General features: G+C 39.6%; 1 protein-coding gene across 1 annotated transcript; it reads right to left on the minus strand.

Annotated features, from left to right (window-relative positions):
- Positions 1 to 2583: 2583 nt before the first annotated feature.
- LOC139740473 (uncharacterized) lies at positions 2584 to 18940 on the minus strand. The gene is made up of 5 exons (XM_071651071.1): positions 18724 to 18940; positions 11520 to 11653; positions 9872 to 10060; positions 5607 to 6287; positions 2584 to 2597 (listed from the first exon to the last, which is right to left on the minus strand). The coding sequence occupies exons 1-5, from the start codon at positions 18735 to 18737 to the stop codon at positions 2584 to 2586; spliced, it is 1032 nt and encodes a 343-aa protein (XP_071507172.1). The 5' UTR covers positions 18738 to 18940.
- Between the last annotated feature and the right edge of the window lie 5671 nt (positions 18941 to 24611).

Genomic DNA, 24611 nt, shown 5'->3' on the forward strand with positions numbered 1-24611 from the left:
CTATTCTGATCTTATTCGGATTTAACCCCCCCCCCCCCCCCACACACACACACTGTAGTACACTTCAGTGAGCACAGAGACGAGCAATTGTGCTAATTACATCTTTGGGACCTCTCTGGGTGATGAATATTGATTTGGGGTTAAGATTTTGAATCTTGGTGATGTCTTGAAGCCATGCATTAACTCATGGTAAAAATGAGTACTGTATAATTAAACAATGAAAAAGGGTTCCAAATTTCATTTCTGTTAAAGGCGTGTTGTCCCGGTAGTGTTGAGGGCCCTGTTGATGAGAATGCCAATCACCGTTGCACAAATACAAAGATTGCCGAAGTTGACCTGTCATCAAGAGTAAAGCGCATGCTAGGTGTTGATAGGTACATAACATTGTCTTCGCTGTCTCCTATACAAAGGAAACGGATTTACAGTCCATTTATAGGGTAAAAAGGGTTTACTAGCTGCATGTGCTCGTTGAAGCGTAACACCTTGAAGGAAAAGGCACAAAATCACTGCACATGCACATCGGTGTTTTCATAACACAATGAAGAAAATGTCATCCAGTCGAGTCAAGAGCACATAATCAAAGCACTACGTGTACTGCATAATTTCAATATGATTCCTTGTTTCTTTTATACTGTGTTCATTCAACCATAAATTGGCCAATATCATGTGCAAAAGTCATTGTTAGCTTTCCAAAACATAAATTCCATCTGTTGGAATAAATGTATCATGGGAAACATATCCAAACTGCCATTTAGGCAATTTTTACCCCTTGGTCATTAAACCGTGAGATTTTACCCACAAGTCATACAATATGCCAAGAAGCACATAAATTGTACATTGCGTGCCTTCTTATGCTGGAAAATTGACATTTGTTCCAATATTATTGAATCAAATATATATGAAATACAGCTTGTGAATGTCAAAATGTGACCATTTTGCCTTAAGAGGATGCTCAATGAAGTGTGACCTAACGATAGCCACTGAATTCCACATGAAAGTTCAGCTACTTGCTCCTTTGTTTAAATTTCCTAAAAGGTTCCTGATTCAGAAATTACAGTGATTGGTTTTAGGGGAGCATATCTTTTGTTTAGTGTTGTTGTATTGTATTATCAAACAACAACTTGGTTCCCCCCACAATACACAAGTCAGTGTTCTTTTTTTCATAGCCATGCCGTCAATCCCTCGTTTGAGGCGAGACCCCACTTTAACGAAGCTGATGGGGTGCTATACCCCCCTAACGACTCTTTGTTTGAGAGTTGGGAGTTGAAGTATTTGTCCATTGCAAATTAACTTTCTGCTCAGGCGTGACAAACCTGGAGGCCAAGCCAGGGTTTAATGACTACAGCAGCTGTCGTATTACGTAAGAGCATGATAAGGATATCTGCCTGTGGCAGACCATTCAAAGTGCACTCAATTTTCTCTATTGTTTCTAAAGTTTTAGATTTTATATTCTATTGAGAAATTCTATAGTCGTCATTTTGAATTTCGAACGAAAAAATTTGACCCATAAATAACGAAAATACAGGAATAAGAAGGAGAGCATTGTAGAAGTTTGTCGACACACACACGCACCATGGAGCTACATAGCCCATGCCAAAACCAAAACAATCTCCTCCTATAAATTCATAACTTTTTAACGGATTGTCCAATTTTCCTTAAACTCTCACTGTCTCGACTAATATGCAGCTGCATTTACTCAATCCACATGTCTGTGAGGGTGGACATCCGTTTGTCCTTTAAGGCACTATTGAGATTTGGAGCAAGTATGAAGTTTAGCACTTACATGTGACCTTTGACCTTTTCTCATTTGATTTACAGCAAGAAACACCCCAGAAATTCTCTATTGGCTATCAAGTACATTTACATATTAAGTTTCATGAAATATTGTGCAGGCATAAATTGGAGGGAAACAATAAAATTATGAGTTAACCATGACCTTTGACTCCTGATCCTGAAATTTCCTAGATAGTCACTGCCAGTCAGTACACGTATGCATACAAGTACTGTTAAAGCGGATATTTTCTTGTGAGTAATTTTTCACACTCGGCTTGGTAAGATTGATTTCATGTATTTTTAATCCTGTGGAATCAGGACACTAACTACTGGTAAATATGGCATGCAAAAATACAGTTTTCGCCTGCTTTTATTGTAGCATCTGGTTGCCCGAAATGCGTGAAAATGTCTCCATCGCAAAAATTTAAAATTTTACAGTCTACAGTAAGTTCCTCGAATCATTTGGGAAATATTGAGAATACAGTGAAATTGTGATATTTTCACATGACCTTTGACCTCACGTCCCAAAACTCTCTTTGGAGAATCTTTATTTGATAGTAATGACAATGACAAAATGTCATAAAACTAGTTGTATTGCATTATCAAGCAACAATGGTTCCTTTCCTAATACCATAATCACTGCTATTACATTCATGGTTTTCATCTGTTAAGAAAGAAAGATTTCAAAATTTGTACAAGAATGAGTAGCATGATCAGACATATCATCAGGAAAAGGCATTAAAGCAACCAAATATTGTGTGCATGAAGATTCTACATTGTATGTGCAGGATTGTGTGGAAAACCTTGTACTTAGTGACCCTCCACTACAAAACCAACAAAAAGTTGTCAGACATAAATTAGTTTAAGGGCAAATTCTGAAAGAGGGCATGCCAAAGATAAGTTAACTCACACTTTATATCCTAGGGACATTTCAGAGGCCTTTGTGGCCTGAAAAAATAGTGTAAATGGCCTCTGATTATACTACACGTCATAGTGATTGTTATGTAGGAGAAGTATAATCATGTAAAAAAAGGAGAGAAATTAAAAAAAAAAATGACCTTGACATTCACAATTTAGAACAGAAATTCTTTGCCGTAACACATGAGACCAGAAAAAACAATGTTTCTGAAACTTTTTTTTTTACCCTGAAAAGTCCCTAAAAGTATTTTATTTTGCAACTTCTATCTCAGTTTCATAAAAGTCATAACAACCTCACAATTATCAGGTATAATTTTCATGTCTATTGTCATGAGGCAAACAGCTCCATATTCTAATTATTCAAGGGGATGGCTACAAATGTAGTAACTGATCAGTGGGAATCAGTGGGAATGTTGGGGGATGACTATTCCAATCCTTGTGGGATGCATTTAGGAGTACATTATAGATCAATTGTTATGTAAAAATTATTTGCTTCAGATTGGTCTCATATCCACGTAATGTGTAGTTCAATATTTCCAAGTTAGCATGACTGTAAAGTGTCGGGTCGTTAACGATTGCCCGACACTCAACGGTTATAATGATAACTTGGAATCATGAGATCTTGCACAGGACAGCGTAGGTACCAATGCCGTGTACCGTATTGTATCCCAAGTACAATCAATGTAACCTTTAAGTTCATCTTCACAGACATGCAGATTGAGTGAATGCAGCAAGAGAATCCATTTACAGTTGGAGTTTGAGGAAAATCAAGCAATCCATTCAAAAGCTATGAATTTTTGAATTTTCTGCTCAGTCACTGCTGGATGAAAAGATTACTGCAGCTTGTGATGTCACATGTGTAGAACAATAACAAAGAAATTTATAGACAATATTACATACTTGTATTTTCACTTTTTTTTGCATACCTGGGGGGACATTGGACAGGCGGGTGAGTTTGGACAGTTCAGAAAAAAAAAGATTGTTTCACTTACATTTCTTTTGCCGTTGGTTTTTCTGAAAATATTTTTGTAGGTTATGAAAGGGGGATATGTGAATATTTGAATGACTGCACTTCTCTTGTATATTGCATTACCTTATATGTATTTGGGGCTTTTCTTTGCAGGGTCCATGGAATACTTGAATTTTGTGGCCGTCGAACTTTTGGTACTCTAGGAATACAGAAGTATGGAAGCTCAAGCCTATTTGTTGGATAGTGAATATGAAGTGGTCATGAACCCACCTGTATACTCAGGATACCTGACCATCCTTACAAATTTCAAAAAAGGTCATGTCCAATTTCACCCCTGAATTTGGGGTCACTTACGGGGTGACTTTGGACACCAAAGAAGTACCAAATGTTCGACGGCTGCGCAATGTTTTTTCTTTCTTTTACAGATGAGATAATAAGGTAGGATGGGGAGATCATATAAAAGACGATCTGGGTCAAGAGACTACAGAAATTTTCCAGAAGAAAGCATGAAAGATGCTGTGAAAGCTTGCAAAAATGGAATGTCGATCAGGAAAGCATCCCCATGTGAAGAATTTAACGTTAAAAGAGGGACTTTGTGTATTACAGACTGAACAATCGGCACACAGGCACACAAGATTTCCAGTAGACATTGCTTTTCATTTTGTGAACCTATGTCCAAGAATTTAAGCAAATATTTCCTGTAGTTGGTTTTACTTTTGTGATTCCTAGGGCCAAGAAAACCTTGTATTTCCAATAGACATTGGCTTTACTTTTGTGATAACTACAGGGCCAAGAAAAGCCTTGTGTTTCCAGATGACACAATCTTGTTCTTTCTTTCCAAATGCATTTTTTTTTTGAAATAGAAATGTGTTATTTTGCAAACATTTCAAACTGACCTAAAGTTACAATGAACAACATTCAAAGGAAATTACAAAATCATCTTGTACGTGTAGAACTACATACCCCGGTACTTTAATCTGGCCAACATCATGTGTACACTGTACATGCATTTCTTGGGGTAAAACCCCAAATTATTCTTTAAAATTACTTGAAAGTGATTTATGACCCATTTGAATAGTAAATTAACATCTGTAGAATTGGACAACTCAATGATAGTACATGTACAATACCTCACTTATCCATGTGATCAAACTTGCTGACTATCCTAATTGCAAGAAAATTCATGCAGTGCCTTGTTTAAGTAGCATCCTTTTTCATTTTTGTTCTAAACTATTATGAATATTTAGGTCTACTGAAAATTCAGATTTTCAAATGTAGGGGTACCAGTAATTCTATTACTGGTATCTTGAAAAAATTGTGAAAAATTGTGCAACCAAATATCTGTGAATGCCTCTTTAAAGTTACATTCTTCACATGTTCATTACTGCAGAATTTTGCTTGTAAAAACTACCATACACAATGTATAAATCATTCTTGTGTATTTTGTATACTTGCTGGTTGTTATGAAACATTTCAACATTGTGTTAAAACTTTTTTCAAAACTTGTTATGAAACATTTATACATGTTAAAGTTGTTATAACTTTTAAAAAAACTTGTTAGTAGTCTAAACTCCCCCCTTAGAGAGTTAATCCTTGGACTAACAACAATCCTGTAGGGTATATTGACATGGTTTATATGGTTGTCCAAAGTTGCCCCGAACCCAGGGGGCACTTTGGACAAACTTTAACCAAAAAAAATTAACATGAAATAGAATAAACTGAAGAAGTCTCTATATGGCATGATATCCTCTTTATTAGTACTTGTTAACCCCCACATTAACCCCAGAATTCCTTTGTTCTTAATGAAGATATCAATAGAAATAGTTCAAATTTGTCCAAAGCCACCCCGGTTTACGGTAATGAAAAAAAACACTTGACTTGCCTCTGCCAGAGGGTAGGGGGAATGATACATGTAGTAGGCATGATTCGGCATGCGCTTCTTCACTGTGGATGAGCATGTGTTTCTTGAGTCTATGAGGTGTTCCACATGACTTCCGGCAAATGTGGCAGACGAAGAGTTTTGGAAACTGCTCTGGTACACCATTCTGTACTTCACCTTTTCTAGGAGTGTGTACATAATCTTGTTTGAGAACTTGGCTCTTCCTGTGTGTTTCCAGATTCCAGCCATGTGGAAAGCACCTGGAACTGCACTCACAATTCAACACATTTCTCCAGGCAAGGGTTTCTTGTGAATGCAGTTTCTTGTGCTTGTTAAGATTCCATTCGTTGACGCACATTCCATACTTGTAAATGGATTGCCCACAATGTAGTTGTACTTCTTCAGGATGCACTATTCTCGCATGCTTGTTCAGGCCCGACTTTGTCCAGAAGTCTTTTGAACACAACTTGCACTGCCATTTTTTTTGCCCCTCATGTAGCTGCATGTGTCTTGCAAGATTGGCAAAATGGCCTCCACAAATACGACACTCTTCACTATGGGTCAAAGGCACATTCCCATGAGACCCAGAGTTGCATTCCACAGAAGTGTCTGTTTTGGCACACACACTCAGGACCTTGGCCAGTGGTCTAAGTTTCCCCGGTCCAGACTGCATGTGACTGGATGCCTCTGATGCCAAACTTTTCTCAGCATCAGCTCCACCTTGGACTCCAGTGTCCAGAGCATCATCTATTTCAAAGGAGTCAAACAATTATAGACAACATTTGTCACAGATATCACACAAAGTATTTGAGTGTATACCGTAATATACACTCAGCAACAATAGTAAGTTCCCCCCTAACATTTTTGGATATATCTCAAAAAGTATTTTACGGATTTTCATAATTCAAACGGGATTGGATAGGAAATTTCATTACTCATAGTAACATGAGTGGCATATCATTGCCATCAGATGTCATTATTGGTGTAAAAAAAACGAATTTTATGTCAAAATACATGGAAAAAAAGTTGCACTTCAGGCTATATGAGGCATATTGTGTACATTTCCTATGTAAGTTAGCAAATGACCTTTTTAAATTGCTTAATAGTCTAACACTCAGGAATTTCTTCATGGAAAATTTGTGCTTCCTTATTCAACAGATGTTATGCATACTTTTTAAACAATAGGCCTTTTCAATATGAAAATGTTTGGTAGAAGCCATGTGATTTGTAATTGCAATTTGGGTTGATCACATTAATGTGCCTATGGCTATTTTGCATCATGCGCTCAAGTTGTAGATCAGTTTGTTAATGGAAATGGCATCGAACGTATGGAGTGGCCTGCAAGATCACCTGACTGTAATCCAGTAGAGAATCTTTGGGATATCATTAAGCGGAAAGCGAGCAAGAAGGTGAAAGATGACACTTCACTGCAAGAATTTCAGCGCATCTTGCAGAGAGCATGGGCCAACATTGAGCAGCGCCAAGTACAAACTTTAGTTAACAGTATGAGGAAGAAATTGAAGCGGATGGTGGACATATCAATTATCAAATGCTTTACTGTATGCTCACGAAAGAAAGAGATAGAGAAATATGCAATAACCCATGCTTAAATGTTCAGAATCATGAGTGATTGTTTGATTATTTGTGTAAAAGTCATTGCAAATCACTGAAGTGCAACTTTTGTTTCCATGCATTTTGACATAAAATGCATTTTTTTCACACCAATAATGATATCTGGTGGCAATGATTTACCACTCATGTAATAAAATTCCTTATCCATTTCTGTTTGAATTATGAAAATCGGTAAAATACTTTTTGAGATATGTCCAAAAATGCTAGGGGGGAACTTACTTTTTTTGTTGAGTGTACAACTGTATATAGTGACTGTGCGTCACAAAACGAACAAGAGACTTGGGGGTCTCGTGCTCACCTGAGTATCGCAAGTTCACCTTCCATGCATTCTTGCAGATTCTTACCTGAGAACATTGGAAACATGTGAGGGGTAGCTTTCAGAGCTGTGTCCATTTGCGTATATTTCTTCACACTGGTAAAAATGCCTGCCAAGTACCCTGTACTTTATAGTATGTTGGATTATGCTGTTTGTGGGGGGAAAAAAGACCTAAAGCAATATCACTTTGATTCTAGAGAAGAATATTATTGATATATTCCTCAATTTAGGAGGTTCTGGACTCTACAGGGCCCCAGGGAAAGCATGGTGCCCATTCAAACACTTTGAGATCCTATCCCCATAGGAATGCTATCTGCCAAATTTGGTGAAAAACCAAACTGGGGGGGGGGGGGGGGGGGGGTAGATAGGGAACCTTAAGGCCCCCAGGTGGGGCATGGTGCCCATTTGATGGAATTGAGATTCTGTCCCCCCAGGCATACTTCCTGGGAACTTTGGTGAATATTCATCATTACATTTTCAAGAAAAAGATGAAAATGTACAATTTGGGCCCCATTAGGACTCCTCCCCACTCCCCTCCCTGCCCTGGGTCCCAAGGGGGGGGGGGGGGGGGGCATCCCTGATTCCTCCATGAACAAACTTGAAACTACAGTCATCAATGTAGGCCGACTATCTCATAGTATTAAGTCAGCTCTATCACTTCTGGTTCTAGAGAGATTTTTAAAGATTCCCTAAGTTTTGGGAGATGGGCCCCTCTTGTGCCCCTCGAGTGAGGTATGGTGCCCACTTGAAGAAATTGAGATCCTATTCCCCTAGGGATGCTACCTGACAAGTTTGGTGAAAATCGGTCAAGGGGTTCTCAACAAGAAGATGAAGATGTAAAAATTTTACGCAACACGGATGACAGACACTGGACGAAGAGCAATCGCAATAGCTCGCTTAAGCCTTCAGCTCAGGTGAGCTAATAAAAAGTCGCACCCCTTGATTTTAAGTCAGGACTCAATAAAGGTGAAATGGGTCAACAAAGTCGATATTGGGTTTTCAAATTTTCTGAAAGAACTACCCTTCTTCTACATTATTTTTGAAGTCAGGATCCTAAAATGAATGGGAAAGTGCATTTTCACTAATCAGCAGTTTCTCTACAACTCTGTTTTTGTTTTTGTTTTTTGTAGAGCATAATGTGAGAGCAGGTATGTCTGCAAAGAGACCCTTTTCATTTCTTGAAAGCCCTTTGCACACTCTTCACTTTCAAGTCTACTGACATTTGAAGGGCTAAAGTCAATGCTTTGAAAGTTGGCATTAAACATAAACAGAATGTGTTGGTAGAGCACACAATTTTAGCCTAATCTGATACTCTCTTCATTGTTGTTGCTCCAGTCGTTTACACCCTGTATTTTGTCCTGTTCATTGCACAGCTAGTATGGTTTGGTGAAGATTAAGCGCTTGAAGAGACCCTGTACTTCAGAGCCTCTTTTCTCGCTTCACCCTTTTTCCAGAGTGTGTGCTTTCTTTCCAATATTTACATAGTTTAGAATTGCATGCATGCTCTTTGAGATCTCATAGAGTGGTTTCTGAATATCTCGCAAAACGTTAAAAGCTAAATCCTGACCTCGACCAGAACTGTACACATCCTTCAATGCTCTATTTACAGGGCACAAGGAGGCATTTTCATGTGTTGTTAAATTCGCGATCCAACTGTGATTCGCGAAATTCGCAACAGTACCAGCTCATACAGTTTATTTCTTTTTCTGCTTATACACAAAAAAAAACCACAAAAATTCATTTTCAAGCATGCAACTAGGCCTTTAATTCAATGCATTGTGGATTAACTTAGACCTCGATTTACATTGAGTAAATAGGCCAGGCTCAGCCGTTCCTTGCCGTACCAAAATTGGCCATGCATTTGGCCAAGCTCCAGAGGTAGTCTTGGCCATGGCTGAGCTGCGGCGGAGCCCGGCCTCTTCTCACTGTAAACACAAACTGTGCTTAATGTGGTATCAAATTTAGTCTGGCTTCCAGACCCTCTTTCCATACTATTTTGCTATTCAGGATATCGATGCTCTCAACATCAAAAACTAGTATAGCTTCAGGTGGTTTTGTCCTGCAGAGGAATTTGCCTTATACTGCAAAGGCGGCGACACCGCCGCGGGGCGCCGACTTTGTCGCCACGGAGTCCAGTTGGCAAAGGGTCTGGAAACCAGTCTATACCACATTGTGACCAGCCTCCTCTCAATAAATAGTGTTTGTTTGAACCTTGACAATTGTCTCAGTGGCATCTAATCTACTGGTCCAACAAAGACTGTTAAACCATCAGTTTGGTAAGTTGCAAGTTGCTACCTTTGGACCAGAACCACTTCATCATCAAGTGCCACTTTTATGGTTTGAGAATAATGCATATTGGTTACATTCCTATCACCATCATTACCTGGTGGGGCGGGGCTCTCTTGGGTGTGTCTGGATCCATGTCTTGTTAGGTGCTGTCTAAAATCTTCATTGCTTGTGAATGCTTCTCCACACTCCTCACACAGAGGTAGCTTGTAAGTCCTGACCACAACTTTTCTTTCCTTCTTCAGTTTTGGAATGGATGAAGTTGAACATGGGTTGGCATCATACTCTTCAGCAACGGAGCATTGAAAGACATACATACATTGCATAGAATTAGAAGGTACTGGCACCATTCATGAAGATGTTCATCATAAAGTCCATTCATTTCAGTAAAATGGAAGACTCTTTTAGGGAGTGAAAAGGTGAAATGTCCTTGGCAATAAATGCTTCACTTACCATCAATTATACACTGTACTACAACTTTAAATTTGAGCATCTCAAATTAGAAGTTACTGGCACCATGGTGACCCTACACCACAAAACAAACAAAAAGTCGCCAGACATGAATTTTTAGTTGAGACCATATTCTGAAAGAGCAAACTTTAAGCTTTAAAATGGTGTATAACTCAAATCAAATGGACTCTCCTAACCTATCTAGATATTGGAAAGAAAGCACAAACTCAGGAAAAGTGTGAACTGAGAAAAGAGGCTCTGAAGTACAGTGTCTATTCAAGCGCTTAATCTTTACTAAACAGTGCTGGCTGTGCGATGAATGGGACAAAAAAACAGGAAGTAAACCACCTGAGTAACAACAATGAAGGGATTATAAGATTAAACTGAAATTATCTCTTAAAGGACAAGTTCACCTTCATAAACATAAGGATTGAGAGAATGCAACAATATTAGTAGAACACATCAGTGAAAGTTCGAGGAGAATTGGACAATCGATGCAAAAGTTATGAATTTTTAAAATTTTTGGGTTGGAACCGCTGGATGAGGAGACTACTACAGCTTGTGAGTCATATGCGTACAACAGCATAAAGAAAATGTAAAAGAAAATTCAACATATTTTCACTTTTTTCGCATAATAAAAGAGCACTTGACTTGCCTCTTTCTAAAGGCAGGGGGGATAATATTACCCATAACATTTGTCGGTAACGAGTCAGGGGAATATGTACTTTTTTCAAAAAATGGAATTTTGTGAAATTCTCTTTATATTTTCCCTATATTGTTGTACGCATGTGACATCTAAGTTATTCATACACTGCAGTAGTCTTCTCATCCAGCGGTTACTGCACAAAAACTTTAAAAATTCATAACTTTTGAACGGATTGTCCAATTTTCCTCAAACTTTCACTGATGTGTTCTACTAATATTGCTACATTCTCCCAATCCTTATGTTTATGAAGGTGAACTTGTCCTTTAATGTGACAGGCCCAAAACCCCTAACGTGCCAGAGGTTTTTACCTAGCGAATGTTTCGAAACTGTTGTTTTTTCCTGAGTTCATTTAAAAGAGGAAGAGTAAGGGAATAATATCATGTCATTTTCAGAAAATTTTCCTCCCCCGACTTTCGAATCCTTTTGTTGCAGCGGGTCACATATTTTAGGGTCTGTCGGGATATGCCAATTAATACATTTTTTTCTTGGCCCTATATTTTATCATACATTCTGCATTCTTATTGCTACAACAATACTTTGACAAGAACTGCGTCAGTATGACAGAAATCATTTTACATGCACACTGTACCTGCTTCAGTGATGTCTTCCATCACCTTCCACAGGGATGCATATTTTGCTGCTTCATTTTCATCATCTTCTTCCTCCATCTTAATCCATGAGACTGCCATGTCCATCTGTTGTATACTGGAAGGGAGTCTGCAACTGAAAAGAAAAAAGAAAAAGCAAAGGGACTGAATCTGTGATCACATGAGATGAATGAGAGGTTCTTATTTACAAATGTACATTTGTACAGGACATGAGACCGCATGTGACACGTACATCACAAAACCAGCAAAAAGCTGCACACTCCAATTTCGTGTGAGGACTAAAAATGGTGAAACAGATCGACATAGTCTAGACTCTTTGATACAACTTTTTGACATGCTGAGAGTTATTCTATATTCTTCAATTTCCTGGGAATGTAAACAAATGGGAGATGACATTTTTAGCTGTTTTAAGTAAAACATTTTCAGTAGAATATTCTCATTAGGTATCTTATTATATTCATGAAATTCTTCCGTATGTACGCCCATGATTTTTTATCATGGCTACTACTAAACACTGATCAATTCAGTGCTTATTTACTGGAAGAATTTCATGAATTTGAATAACAAAGCAGTACCCGCTGCATGCTATAAGGATTAGAACCAGCACTTGCTTTCGGGCGAAAGCTCGGTGGTCTAGTGGAGATGACGCCTGTCCGGTGATCAGGAGGTCGTAGGTTCGAATCCTGCTCGAGTATGTACGCCCACGATTTTTTATCATGGCTACTACTAAACACTGATCAATTCAGTGCTTATTTACCGGAAGAATTTCATGAATTTGAATAACAAAGCAGTACCCGCTGCATGCTATAAGGATTAGAACCAGCACTTGCTTTCGGGCGAAAGCTCGGTGGTCTAGTGGAGATGACGCCTGTCCGGTGATCAGGAGGTCGTAGGTTCGAATCCTGCTCGAGTATGTACGCCCATGATTTTTTATCATGGCTACTACTAAACACTGATCAATTCAGTGCTTATTTATTTACGTCGATGTAGGGCAATTTGTCAATCAGTTGCAATGAAAACATCTCGACGGAAGAATTTCATGAATTTGTGAATGAACATGTTACCAAAGAAATATTAGAGTATTTGTGAATGTACTGTTTATTGGCTGTTCACAGTACACAAACAGCTACCAGTTTCATAACATATTAACCAATTCGAAAATTTGAGGTCTTTGTCACACTTTGATACGTGCCATGTATAAAATTTCCAGTAAAACCACAATCCCGAAAAAAAAATGTGACCATGTAGGACCAATATAACAGAAAACTAGAGATTGGTGCTCGGCGGGTCGCGCAGCTGAGCACATCCCCCGAACCCACAGCATCATACATCATCGCAATATATAGAGCTCACACAGAAATTTCATAAATTTTATAAAATACAGTTATCGTGGCAACAATGATCCTGTCCACATTTTGCCTCTGGGTACCAAATTTCATGACAATAATATGATGCAGCGGTGTAACTCTGCAGTGCTCTGTCAAATTTGAAGATGATCATATATAGAAGAAATGCAGCCAGTAGAGTGCTCACAAGGAAATCTCTGCTATATCCACAAAAATTCTTGTTACCATGGCAACAATGTCTCTGCCCACACCAAAAATAGGCGGCCTTGCTTTTAATACCATAATAGACCTTCATGCCAAATTTGAAGATGATTGGAGAGAAGAAATGCAGCCAATAGAGCGCTAACAAGAAAATCTCTTCTACATCGTATTTCCACAAAAATTCTTGTTACAATGGCAACAATGTCTCCGCCCACACCAACAAGGAAAAGTAGAAATTAGGCAGTGCGAAATATATGTCCCCGCCGGAAGTAGTAGCAAAATGTACACTACAGGTAAAAACTCAAGGTCAAAGGTCAAAGAAGTCAAAGGTCAAAATTCTGTGTAGAAGTTTTGAAGCCCTCACCTAGTGCCATCACATAAAGCAAACGGAAGTGAAATCGGGTTAGAAATGGCAAAGGAGTAGCATTTTGTAGCCAATGTACAATACAGGTCAAAAATCAAGGTCAAAGGTCACAGAAGTCTAAGGTCAAAATTCTGTGTAGAAGTTTTGAAGCCCTAACCTAGTGCCATCACATAAAGCAAACGGAATCAAAATCGGGTTAAAAATGGCGGAGTAGCATTTTGTAGCCAATGTACAATTATAGGTCAAAAATCAAGGTCAAAGGTCAAAATTCTGTGTACAAGTTTTGAAGCCCTCACCTAGTGCCATCACATAAAGCAAACGGAAGTGAAATCGGGTTAGAAATGGCGAAGGAGTAGCATTTTGTAGCCAATGTACAATACAGGTCAAAATCAAGGTCAAACAAAGAAGTCAAAGGTCAAAATTCTGTGTAGAAGTTTTGAAGCCCTAACCTAGTGCCATCACATAAAGCAAACGGAATCGAAATCGGGTTTAAATGGCGAAGGAGTAGCATTTTGTAGCCATAGTACAATATATCTAGGTCAAAAATCAAGGTCAAAGGTCTAAATTCTGTGTAATAGTTTTGAAGCCCTCACCTAGTGCCATCACATATTAAAAAGCAAACGGAATTGAAATCGGGTTAGAAATAGCGGAGTAGCATTTTGTAGCCAATGTACAATATACATGTAGGTCAAGGTCAAAGGTCAAAATTCTGTGTAGAAGTTTTGAAGCCCTCACCTAGTGCCATCACATAAAGCAAACGGAATCGAAATCGGGTTAGAAATGGTGAAGGAGTAGCATTTCGTAACCAATGTACAATATATAGGTAAAAAATCAAGGTCAAAGGTCAAAGAAGTCAAAGGTCAAAATTCTGTGTAATAGTTTTGAAGCCCTCACCTAGTGCCATCACATAAAGCAAACGGAAGTGAAATTGGGTTAGAAATGGCGAAGGAGTAGCATTTTGTAGCCAATGTACAATATAGGTCAAAAATCAAGGTCAGAGGTCAAAGAAGTCAAAGGTCAAAATTCTGTGTAGAAGTTTTGAAGCCCTCACCTAGAGCCATCACATAAAGCAAACGGAATCGAAATCGGGTTAGAAATGGCGAAGGAGTAGCATTTTGTAGCAAAATGTACAATACAGACCACAAAAATCAAGGTCAAAGGTCAAAATTCTGTGTAGAAGTTTTGAAGCCCTCACCTAGTGCCATCACATAAAGCAAACGGAATCGAAATCGGGTTAGAAATGGCAAAGGAGTAGCATTTTGTAGCAAAATGTACAATATAGGTCAAAAATCAAGGTCAAAGGTCAAAGAAGTCAAAGGTCAAAATTCTGTGTAGAAGTTTTGAAGCCCTCACCTAGTGCCATCACATAAAGCAAACGGAATCGCAATCGGGTTAAAAATGGCGAAGGAGTAGCATTTTGAAGCAAAATGTACAATATAGGTCAAAGGTCAAGGTCAAAGGTCACAACTGAAATTCTGTGTAGAAGTTTCAGAGCTCCCATGTAGTGCTATCATATAAAGCAAACAGAATCAAAATTGGCTCATAAATGACAGAGAAGTAGCAAATTGAACATTTTGATCACACACGGACGCACAAACGGACGGACGGACAGACGGACACACAGACACACACACATACGGAGCCTGTTTCATAGTCCCCTGCTTGAACTCGTTCGGCGGGGACAACAATAGCCATCTTCGTCTTATCTCATACACCTTCATGCCAAATTTGAAGATGATCTAAGAAGACCTGCAGCCAGTAGAGTGCTCACAAGCAGACCCTATTGGATTTACCTTTTCATGTATAAAGACTGAACAAGCGAGGCGCCATCACCAAAAACCATAGGCATCTTTGTCTTATCATAATACACCTTCATGCCAAATTTGAAGATGATCAAAAATAAAGAACTGCAGCCAGTAGAGCGCTCACAAGCAGACCCTATTGAATTTATCTTTTCATGTATAAAGACGTAACAAGCGAGGGCGCCATCTCCAAAAACAAAAGGTCTCTTCATCTTACCATAATACACCTTCACGCCAAATTTGAAGATGATCGAAGAAGAACTGCAGCCAGTAGAGCACTCAAAAGCCAGACCCTATTGAATTTACTTTTTCATGTATAAAGATGGAACAAGCGAGGGCGCCATCACCAAAAACAATAGGCCTCTTCATCCTACCATAATACACCTTCATGCCAAATTTGAAGATGATCGGAAAAGAAACGCAGATGGTAGAGCGCTAACAAGGAAATCTCTGCGGTGGCGACGGCGGCGGACGCGGACAAGGCGCGACGAGGCCAAATCCATAGTATCCTCCGAACTCTGTTCGGGGGATACCGGGTACAATAAAATTCTGGAATGGATTTGTGTACCGGTATGCTTGTATTCGCTCAGAACCTCTCATGAACACTGATGGAGTCGGAATTTGTAGCTCCCGCAATTCCAGCATTCGCTCCAATGAATATGGAAGGGGTACGTGCAAGCTTTTGTGTCTTCCGCGTAATCCTCAGCACCCATTTAAGTATTATGGAGCTGGTAGCACTGCACTTTCCGCGTATTCCTTCAACATCTTCACCTTCAACATTATTTGTATTGTACATCAATGACCTTCCTGAGTGAGGTGCTCACAGTCCAACTGTGTACAGCAGAGAGAGTGCAAAAGAGGGCAACCAGGATGATCCCCTCTTTGAGACAGCGGTACCTGCCTAGCCTCACACCACAGAAAGGCTTTAACTCCTCAACATACCTTGACCGAAAGATCGGTCTGTATCTATTCGTCGGGGAATGTTCCGCGGAGACTGCGTCTGGCTTCACTGATCCCCTCCTCTACGGAGGACAGCGATAATGGCAAAATATAAAAGAGTCCTCCAGACAGACGGATCTTTCTGTAACATACCATGCCTTGCATGTACTACCCAAGTACCAAAAAAAAAAAAGAAAAGAAAAGAAGAGAAATGCCAGGACTGCGCAGTGTGTGGCTAAATCGTTTTCGTGTGCGTCTTCACTATGTCATTATGTGGAAAGTGTATTATTACCAAAGAGATTATACCACAAGAGGGTGTAGTCCAGTGGGGAGGCAGCCACGCGAGGGAGCTGCCATTTCACGTTGTGGAAGCCGCCATTGCACGGATCCTGTACAGTTATTAATCAGTAGATGGCAGCGCAATGTTTAATGCGCTCGACTTGAATATTCGGCACAGTGACCTTGCGTTGTTTTATTGTGACATCACAATTGTCATGTTCAAGCGTCATAATGGTGCTGATGTTGTTTGATTTTATGGCGTGAGTTGGGAATGTACGCGAAACAATCGTCATAAGGCTGCGTTCACATAGAAGTATTCGTTATTCGTTATTCGGTATTCGCTATTCGGGCACCGAGTACACCATCGCCCGCACCGTCAACTCACCATCCCATGCAGTGAGGATTTCTTCCTCCTACAGTACCGGTATCCCAGCAAATCTTATTAATAATTTCTAAACTGCATCAGAATGTCAGTCTACATGCTTATTTTTGCTAAAGGGTAAATCCAGACCAAAATTGTCATTATTTCATAAACGAGAGACGGCATACGCTGCAAGAAAATCGAACAAGCTCGATTCCCACTTTGTTATACTATTCGCAGCTATTCGGTACTTTCGAATAGTGCCCTCTTATGTGAATCGGTGTCAGGAAATCCTATCGTTCGATTCAAGCTATTCGCGTGCCCTCGAAAACGAGCCCCGAATACCCCGAATAGTATACTTCTATGTGAACGCAGCCTAATGCTCAAGTACTGTCTAGTCTACACCCAAGTTCCCACTGTTTATTTTGCGAACAACAAAAAGGTCTGGACTCTACCAAATAATGGTTCAAATGATTATGATATCATCATAGTCCTAGAAACTATATAAAACAATTAACCAAATTGTGATTCTGAAAATGAAAATGTGTAATAAAGAATAGCATATCATTCCAGATATGATACGAGAAGATATGATTTGAACGTAGACTTAGATCCAGTGCCAGGAGCTGAGTGTGCGCTCCCTCTTCAATTTTGGATGCACTATTTGTACGCACACGTATGGCGACTACGTTTTTACCGTACTCTATACTATAGACTCTAGTAGGGTGGGACATCCAATTACCGGACGCTTTTTTTCGTGGCTTTGATTTCCGTACTCAGTGGATGAAATTTCGGCTAAAAATAACACCACTTATTCACAGACTCCTGGAAATTACGAATTCAGCCAACTTATGTCAATTCTTCGTTCAGTTTTTAGAAAATATGCTTCAAACATACCCCTCTAAAAATAATTGTATTTTGCGCGGTGCTACATCGCATTGCATTACTGGACGCGATTTTCGTAATCGAATAATCGAGGTCTTTCGCACCTAGTCCTTGCACCAGAGTCATAATTCATCCCACAAATCACCGTACACATTCTCACCGAGTGGATGACAAAGAAAAAATCGGCAAATGAGGCTTAAATTTTGTATTTTACGGTAAAATGTCTGTCTTGGACATTTCGAACAGTTCACACAATAAAGCCTTGTGAGAAATTGACAACTGGTTAGACTCTATACTTCTAGTTTACGTGCTTTGTCTATAGGAGCTGCACGCGTGGGTGATGAGCTGCGGGCCCCTAAGCGCACAACTATTCCGCATCGTTCGCGTTTGAAGACGATAGCTACAAATGTCCGATATCAATCAGTGAACTTTTGGTTTTATTGGAATCTTCAGCATTTTTCCTGTATGTGAGTGGGATTTCATAGAATTTCAGTCATGAAATGTGATTCAAACATGCATAAATATTAACTATGAAGAAGTGCGGGTCACTCAACTATAAATTTGAGGTAAAATGTGAATTTTTTTCGTGTTTTTACATTTTTATGTGGCGTTTTTTGCGATTTCGGTCCACACAAAGTTTTGTGAGGCTAATCTACGAAGTCTCGCGCGTACAGAATGTCATTAGTACGCAAAAATGTGCGTGTCCGGTAATACCATGCGTCCGGTAATACCATGCTTGCCCCTACACATGTACATGTAGTTGTTGTAGGTACTGTATCTCTTTGATTACACAGTCAGGACAGTAGTCATCATCAAATTTAAATTTAAACACTAAAATTTCAACGTTAAAATGAAAAAACTAAGAATTACATTTAGTCACAAAACATTCTAGATTCTATCTAACCAGTAAGCATGGTTAGAGAAGAGAGAACTATTGCTGGCTATATATTGTTGCCTTCTACTCTATGACATACAAATTGTATGGAATACAATGACAAAGTTACTCACCAACTGTATTTCATGTAGGTGGGACTAAGATTACGTTGAAAGCGATTAATCCTTATTTTTGTGCGCACTTTACAGCCAAATGATTGCAGTGATCAAGTTTAAGCGATAATTCCACGTCATTTCCTTCCGAATTAAGATCCTGGCGGACAGTAGTTGTAAAAAAGATAAATTCTGATGACAAGATAACCCAGATTCTAATTCTAATCGCTAGCGAAGTGTGATTTCTAATCCTCTATTCGAACTGCGTGTACGCATTTGCACCACCGAAAACTATGGCTGGCCATCGCTGCCATCATGGAATTAGGTCCATGGACTCATGAACCTATTACACGTGTATTGATGTCGGTCTCGTGGACAGTATGACTTGTGGGTGTCGGCCTAGTGATCCCACGAGGCCGTGGTAGGGTCTCTCAGTAAACACCTCTAAAAGTATGACAGTACTAAATTTTTACATAGCATGTGTATAGACTGCTCCATTCTCTTTTCAACGTAAGGAAATAAAAGTAAAAATGTGCGGCCCTGGCACTGATTAAAAAAGCAGACTTTAAGAAACCCCTTTATCTGAAAAAAAGGGGGAAGAACAAAAAAAAAAATGATTTGTCCTCGTGAATAGCGTAAGTTTGGAGGGTGTCGAAAAAAGACTTCACTAATATTGACATCCCGCCCAGTCCTTCTCGGGTCATCGATTTCTATCTCAAGGAGCCTAACCATGTCTTTTGACTGCATTAGTCCTTGCCTCCCTTCTAGAGGCAGACCATGAACCTCTGGGGAAATCTCAAAATACGAACGATTTTGTTTTCTACAAATTTAACAAGAATGCATGATCGCAGACACTGTTGAATATACAGTTGTACTTACATTGTACAACAACAAATCAAAGTTAAAAAGCAGTACAGTATTGTTGCCCATATTTTATACCTGTAGATATTTCACAAATAAAAAGACGTCACTTTTCTGCACGGTGCGTAATGTGTCGGTCTCGTGGGCCTTGTTGGCTTAGTTGATGAGTTGTATGACTCCTGAGCTGGATAACTCATGGTCTGTATGACTTGTGGGCTGTATGACTCGTGGGTGTCGGTCTCGTGAGGTGCACCCATTTTCGCCCATTTTATTTCATGAGTCTGGTCGAAAACTGCCTATCATGGTGGAGTATTTTCCGCACATATTCAGGCCGAGATACAAACATGAAAAAGTGCTCTAATTGTTGCTTTTTGTGACCATCATGTGACAACTTAATGAGATTTTGCACAAGTAAAATCATAGAGATCTGTTCTGATTAACCACACAAACTCGTCAAGTAGAAAAAATGGGTCTAGGAACACTACCCCCTGGAAAACCACCCCCGGATAACTACCACCCGGATTATTACCCCCAAGGAAAATTCCCCCCTAGGGCAACTAGGCCTACCCCCGGACAACTACCCTCCAAGGGCAATTACCCTCCAGGGTAATTACCCCCTAGGACAACTACCCCCCCCCCCCGGACAACTACTCTCCTAGGGCAATCACCCCCCAGTGCAATTCCCCCTCGGATAACTACCCCCTGGGTAACTACCCCCCGGAGAACTACCCTCTGGATAACTACCCCCGGAAGCTACCTCCTGGGTAACTACCCCCCGGAGAACTACCCCCTGGGTAACTACCCCCCGGATAACTACCCCCCCCCCCCCCCGGATAATTACCCCCGGATGATTACCCCCCGGATAATTACCCTCCGGATAACTACCCCCAAGATAATTACCACCAGGATAATTATCCCCAGGTTAACTACCTCCTCCTCCGATAACTAGACCCCAGATAACTTCCTCCCGATAACTACCCCCTCCGATAACTTCCCATGGATGATTACCCCGGATAAGTAGGCTTACAACTCCCCCTCCCCTATATAACTATCAAAAGGAAAATTACCCCCAGGACAGTGCACCACGTCAATTACCCCCCGGATAAGTACCTCCCGGGTCATTGCCCCCCCCCCCCCCAACTCTTACTTTTAATAAAAAGAATATTATTACTACAGGAAACGAAGTTCTTTGTATCATTTGCCAGGAATCACGGAGATGCCATACTGATACTTCATCTTATGAAACAACATCTTAAGGATTTACGATTTGTATCTTTTGCATTTAGGACGATTTATGTACAAGCTTACTCCCTTCTGTATTTTGACTCTATGTTCATCAAAAACGAAATGTCCCTGCATATCCTACCCGGTAATCCAGTAAATGTCAATGCCTTTAACCAAAACTATTTTCGCTAAATCTGTACAGTGTATTTTCTCTTACTGTTCCGAAATTTCGGATTTCTCTTGATAGTAGTATAAAAGAAGTTTTAAGTTTGAATGCCTTTACCATTGAACTAAAGACATTTTGAAGAAATGTTACACTTCACTTTTTGCAATATTTTTTTTAACCACAATCGTCTATCGTTTACCACAACTCCATGCAACACTTCTTTATTTTGAGCTTATATCTCATGCCTCACGTGCCCTGGTTTTGACCCATCATCTTCCTCTTCCCTCTCGCTTTTCTCTGTCCATGTACCGTGAAGGTAGTCTATTCATGTCATTCATTACTCACCTTTCCTCTTTCTCTCATTACCAGGGATTTATCTCGTGTGTGTTCAATGTGCAGTGCACTCTGTTATGACGAAATGCTCAGGACCGGCAGTTTTTTTATTTTTTTCGTTTTAACGAAATTTCGTTATAACCGAACAAATATGATATGCAATGTATAACGAAAAGGAGGAAACCACGCATAAAAAAAAAAAAATGTTTGTTGAATCATCATCATACGCTGGAAAGCTATGTGAAATGGGAGAGTACCTTTTTAATTTTGTTTAAATATTACATTTTAAAAGAGCATAAAGTTGTTTGTGGTGTCACAAATGTAGAGAAAATGACGGTGTATAGGATTTGGTTACAGTTCGTTATTCTAAAGGTTCTTTTCTTACTTAAGTACGTTACTCCGAAGGCTCCTTATTCCGAAGTTTCGCCATTCCCGGGATTCCGATGGTTTGTTTATCTGAAGGTTCGCATTTCCGAAAAATCATTATTCCGAAAGTTCATAATTTAGATTGAAATAATATTGTTCATTTTCCGAAGGTTCGTTGATCTGAAAATGAAATGAGGTTCGTCATTCTGAAGGTTAATTATAAATTAAAAAAAAAATAGAAAGGTTCACTATTCAGAAAGTCCGTTGTTCCGAAGGCTTTTTCATCCGAAAATGAAATAAGGTTCGTTATTCCGAAGAAAGTTTGTTAATGAAAAAAAAAATGAGAAAGGTTAGTTATTTCGAAGATTTCTTTATCTTAAGACGATTATAAGGATTGCAATTCTTAAGTTTTGTTAGTCTACTCACTTTTTTCCACCATGGATTAACGATTCTTTTTGTAATGTTCCGATTAACGAACGTTTTGAATTCCTATCATTTTCGGTCTAACGAACCGTATAAGAATAAGAATAAGAACCATATTTTATTATCGGATTAACAAACCTTTGGAATAACGCCAAAATGTGCTTAATATTTCATTTCCGAACTATTACGGACATTTAGTTGTATCAGAATCTGTGTGTTTTGTATTAAAGGACTTCGGAACAATGAAGCAAACCTTATCTGAATTCAGATTATTGTATTACAATAACGCAAGATCCCCTCGGAAACTGTGCGTGATACATGGAGTGAACATACAATGACGTGAAGCGTTCGCTCATGCATGCAGAGACGCTATAAAAATGCTTGTTCCGCTACGCATTTCGTTGTAACGGAGCACATTTCTGTTGTTTTTCTTTGTCAGTGGCGCTCAGAAAAGACTTCGTGATAACGAAAATTTTGTTATAACCGTCTTCGTTATAAGTGAATTTTGTACCATAGACTTTAATGGCGATAATTTTGGGACCAGAAGTTTTGCTTCGTTATAACGAAATTTCGTTATAACCGTGTTCGTTGTAACGGGAGTACACTGTATCTTTATTTGTGTACTTCGTCTCTGTCTTAATTTGCTTTCTTTACATTTCATCAATTTTGTAACTGTTTTACTATTATACCATTAACGCTCATTTCAGAATTGCCCTACTGCATCATTGGGCGTTAACAACTAGTATATCAAGGATGCGGAAAGAGATTGTCACATCCTTGGTATGATCACCGCAGAGCATTACCTCCCTTGACAATTACTCCTTATTAGAATTAGGCTCCAAACAATCACCCTCTTGCAATAACTCCCCCCCCCCCCAGAAAAGTACGTCTCTCATTGTCATTTTCGAACAACGTTTGCTATTTGAATTGAAAAAAAAAACAAACATTTTTTTCATATCGTCTGGTTTTAGTCAAGACCTAACTTCAGATTTTTAACATCTTTTGGGTGAGATAATTAGAAACCCCTTACGAAATATTAAAGAGCATGTTATTCCAAGAAGGATTCAAGTTTTTGTGAAAAAGAAAATACATGAAGTCTTACAATGGCCGGGATAAAACAGAGCAGCCCTAATGTAAGAAGGATTCTGTCAACTACAACTCTCTAGATCTATTCAAAAAGAGGATGCAGGACAAAAGACTTCTTTAACAACTAGAGGTGTTTTGTAAAAAAGAAAAGAAAAGAAAAAGAAATACACGTTGTACCGTTAAACTCTTGATATTTTACTCTTTCTAATCAGACTAGCTTATATTTGAACTGGATTTCTCCTTAAAGTGTCGAGAACATTTAATTTGGAAACTAGCACAATTCTACTTGTATGTAAAATAAGCTGTAATTTTACTCAAATGACAGATTAGGGCACCGTTTGATAAAAGTTGCCAGTGATGACATCTTGTTAGTCTTTAATAATTTCAATAAAACCATGGGTTCTGCTTGATTAATAAGCTCGAGTCACTGACTTGTTACCATGGACCTGCTTTGATCGACCTACAACGACTGGTAATTGTGTGGAACTGACAGCTTGTCAGGACTGATAACTTTAATAAAACCGTGCCTGGATCCTATCAGAAACTATGGCTTTATATCAAAGGGTCCCTCGCTAATGTTATGGGAATATGAATTACAGTGAAATCAACTCTCCTTTTCTTATATTTATCGTCTAATGTGTTATAATGGTAGAAAATGACAAGCCAAAAGAGTAAATGATGACAGTGTAAGAGAAAGGTGCATTAATGTAGGGCCTACATGAGCTTAGTCTTCTGATATGGTATATGAACTTATGGAAAAATTACAACGGGTGTATGGTAACTTACGGGGGGGGGGGGGGAGAGGGAAGGTTGTCCAGTGGGTAAGTATCAGGAGGGGGGGGGGGGTTCGGGGTGTGGTTATGGGGGGGTATCTCGGGGTGGTAATCCGGGTGGTACTTATCCTGGGGGTAGTTATCCGGGGGGTAGTTATCCGGGTGGTAGTTATCCTGGGGGTAGTTATCCGGGGGGTAGTTACCCAGGGGGTAGTTCTCCGGGGGGTAGTTATCCAGGGGGTAGTTATCCGGGTGGTAGTTATCTGGGGGGGTAGTTATCCGGGGGGTAGTCATCCAGGGGGTAGTTACCCAGGGGGTAGTTATCCAGGGGGTTAGTTATCCAGGGGGTAGATGTCCTAGGGGTAACTGCCCTTGGGGGTAGTTGCCCTAGGAGGGTAGATGACCGGGTGGTAGTTGTCCTAGGGGGTAATGGCCCTGGAGGGTGACTGCCCTAGGAGGGTAGTTGCCCTAGGGGGGAATAGACCTGGGGGGTAATTATCCGGGTGGTAGTTATCCGGAGGGTAGTTGCCCAGGGGGTAAGTGCCCGGATACGAGAAAAAAGGCACAATTCTGAGTTATCATACATTAATATTTCATAATTATGTTTAGCGTAATCTTGAGTTCAATTTGTACACTAGGCAATCGCCTGTGTATTAGCTTACTTTTTCGGCAGTGTT

The sequence above is a fragment of the Diadema antillarum genome, unplaced genomic scaffold (assembly GCF_040938485.1).
Source record: "Diadema antillarum isolate AM-2024a unplaced genomic scaffold, OU_Dant_1.0 scf00000030, whole genome shotgun sequence".
NCBI classification, from domain to species: Eukaryota; Metazoa; Echinodermata; class Echinoidea; order Diadematoida; family Diadematidae; genus Diadema; species Diadema antillarum.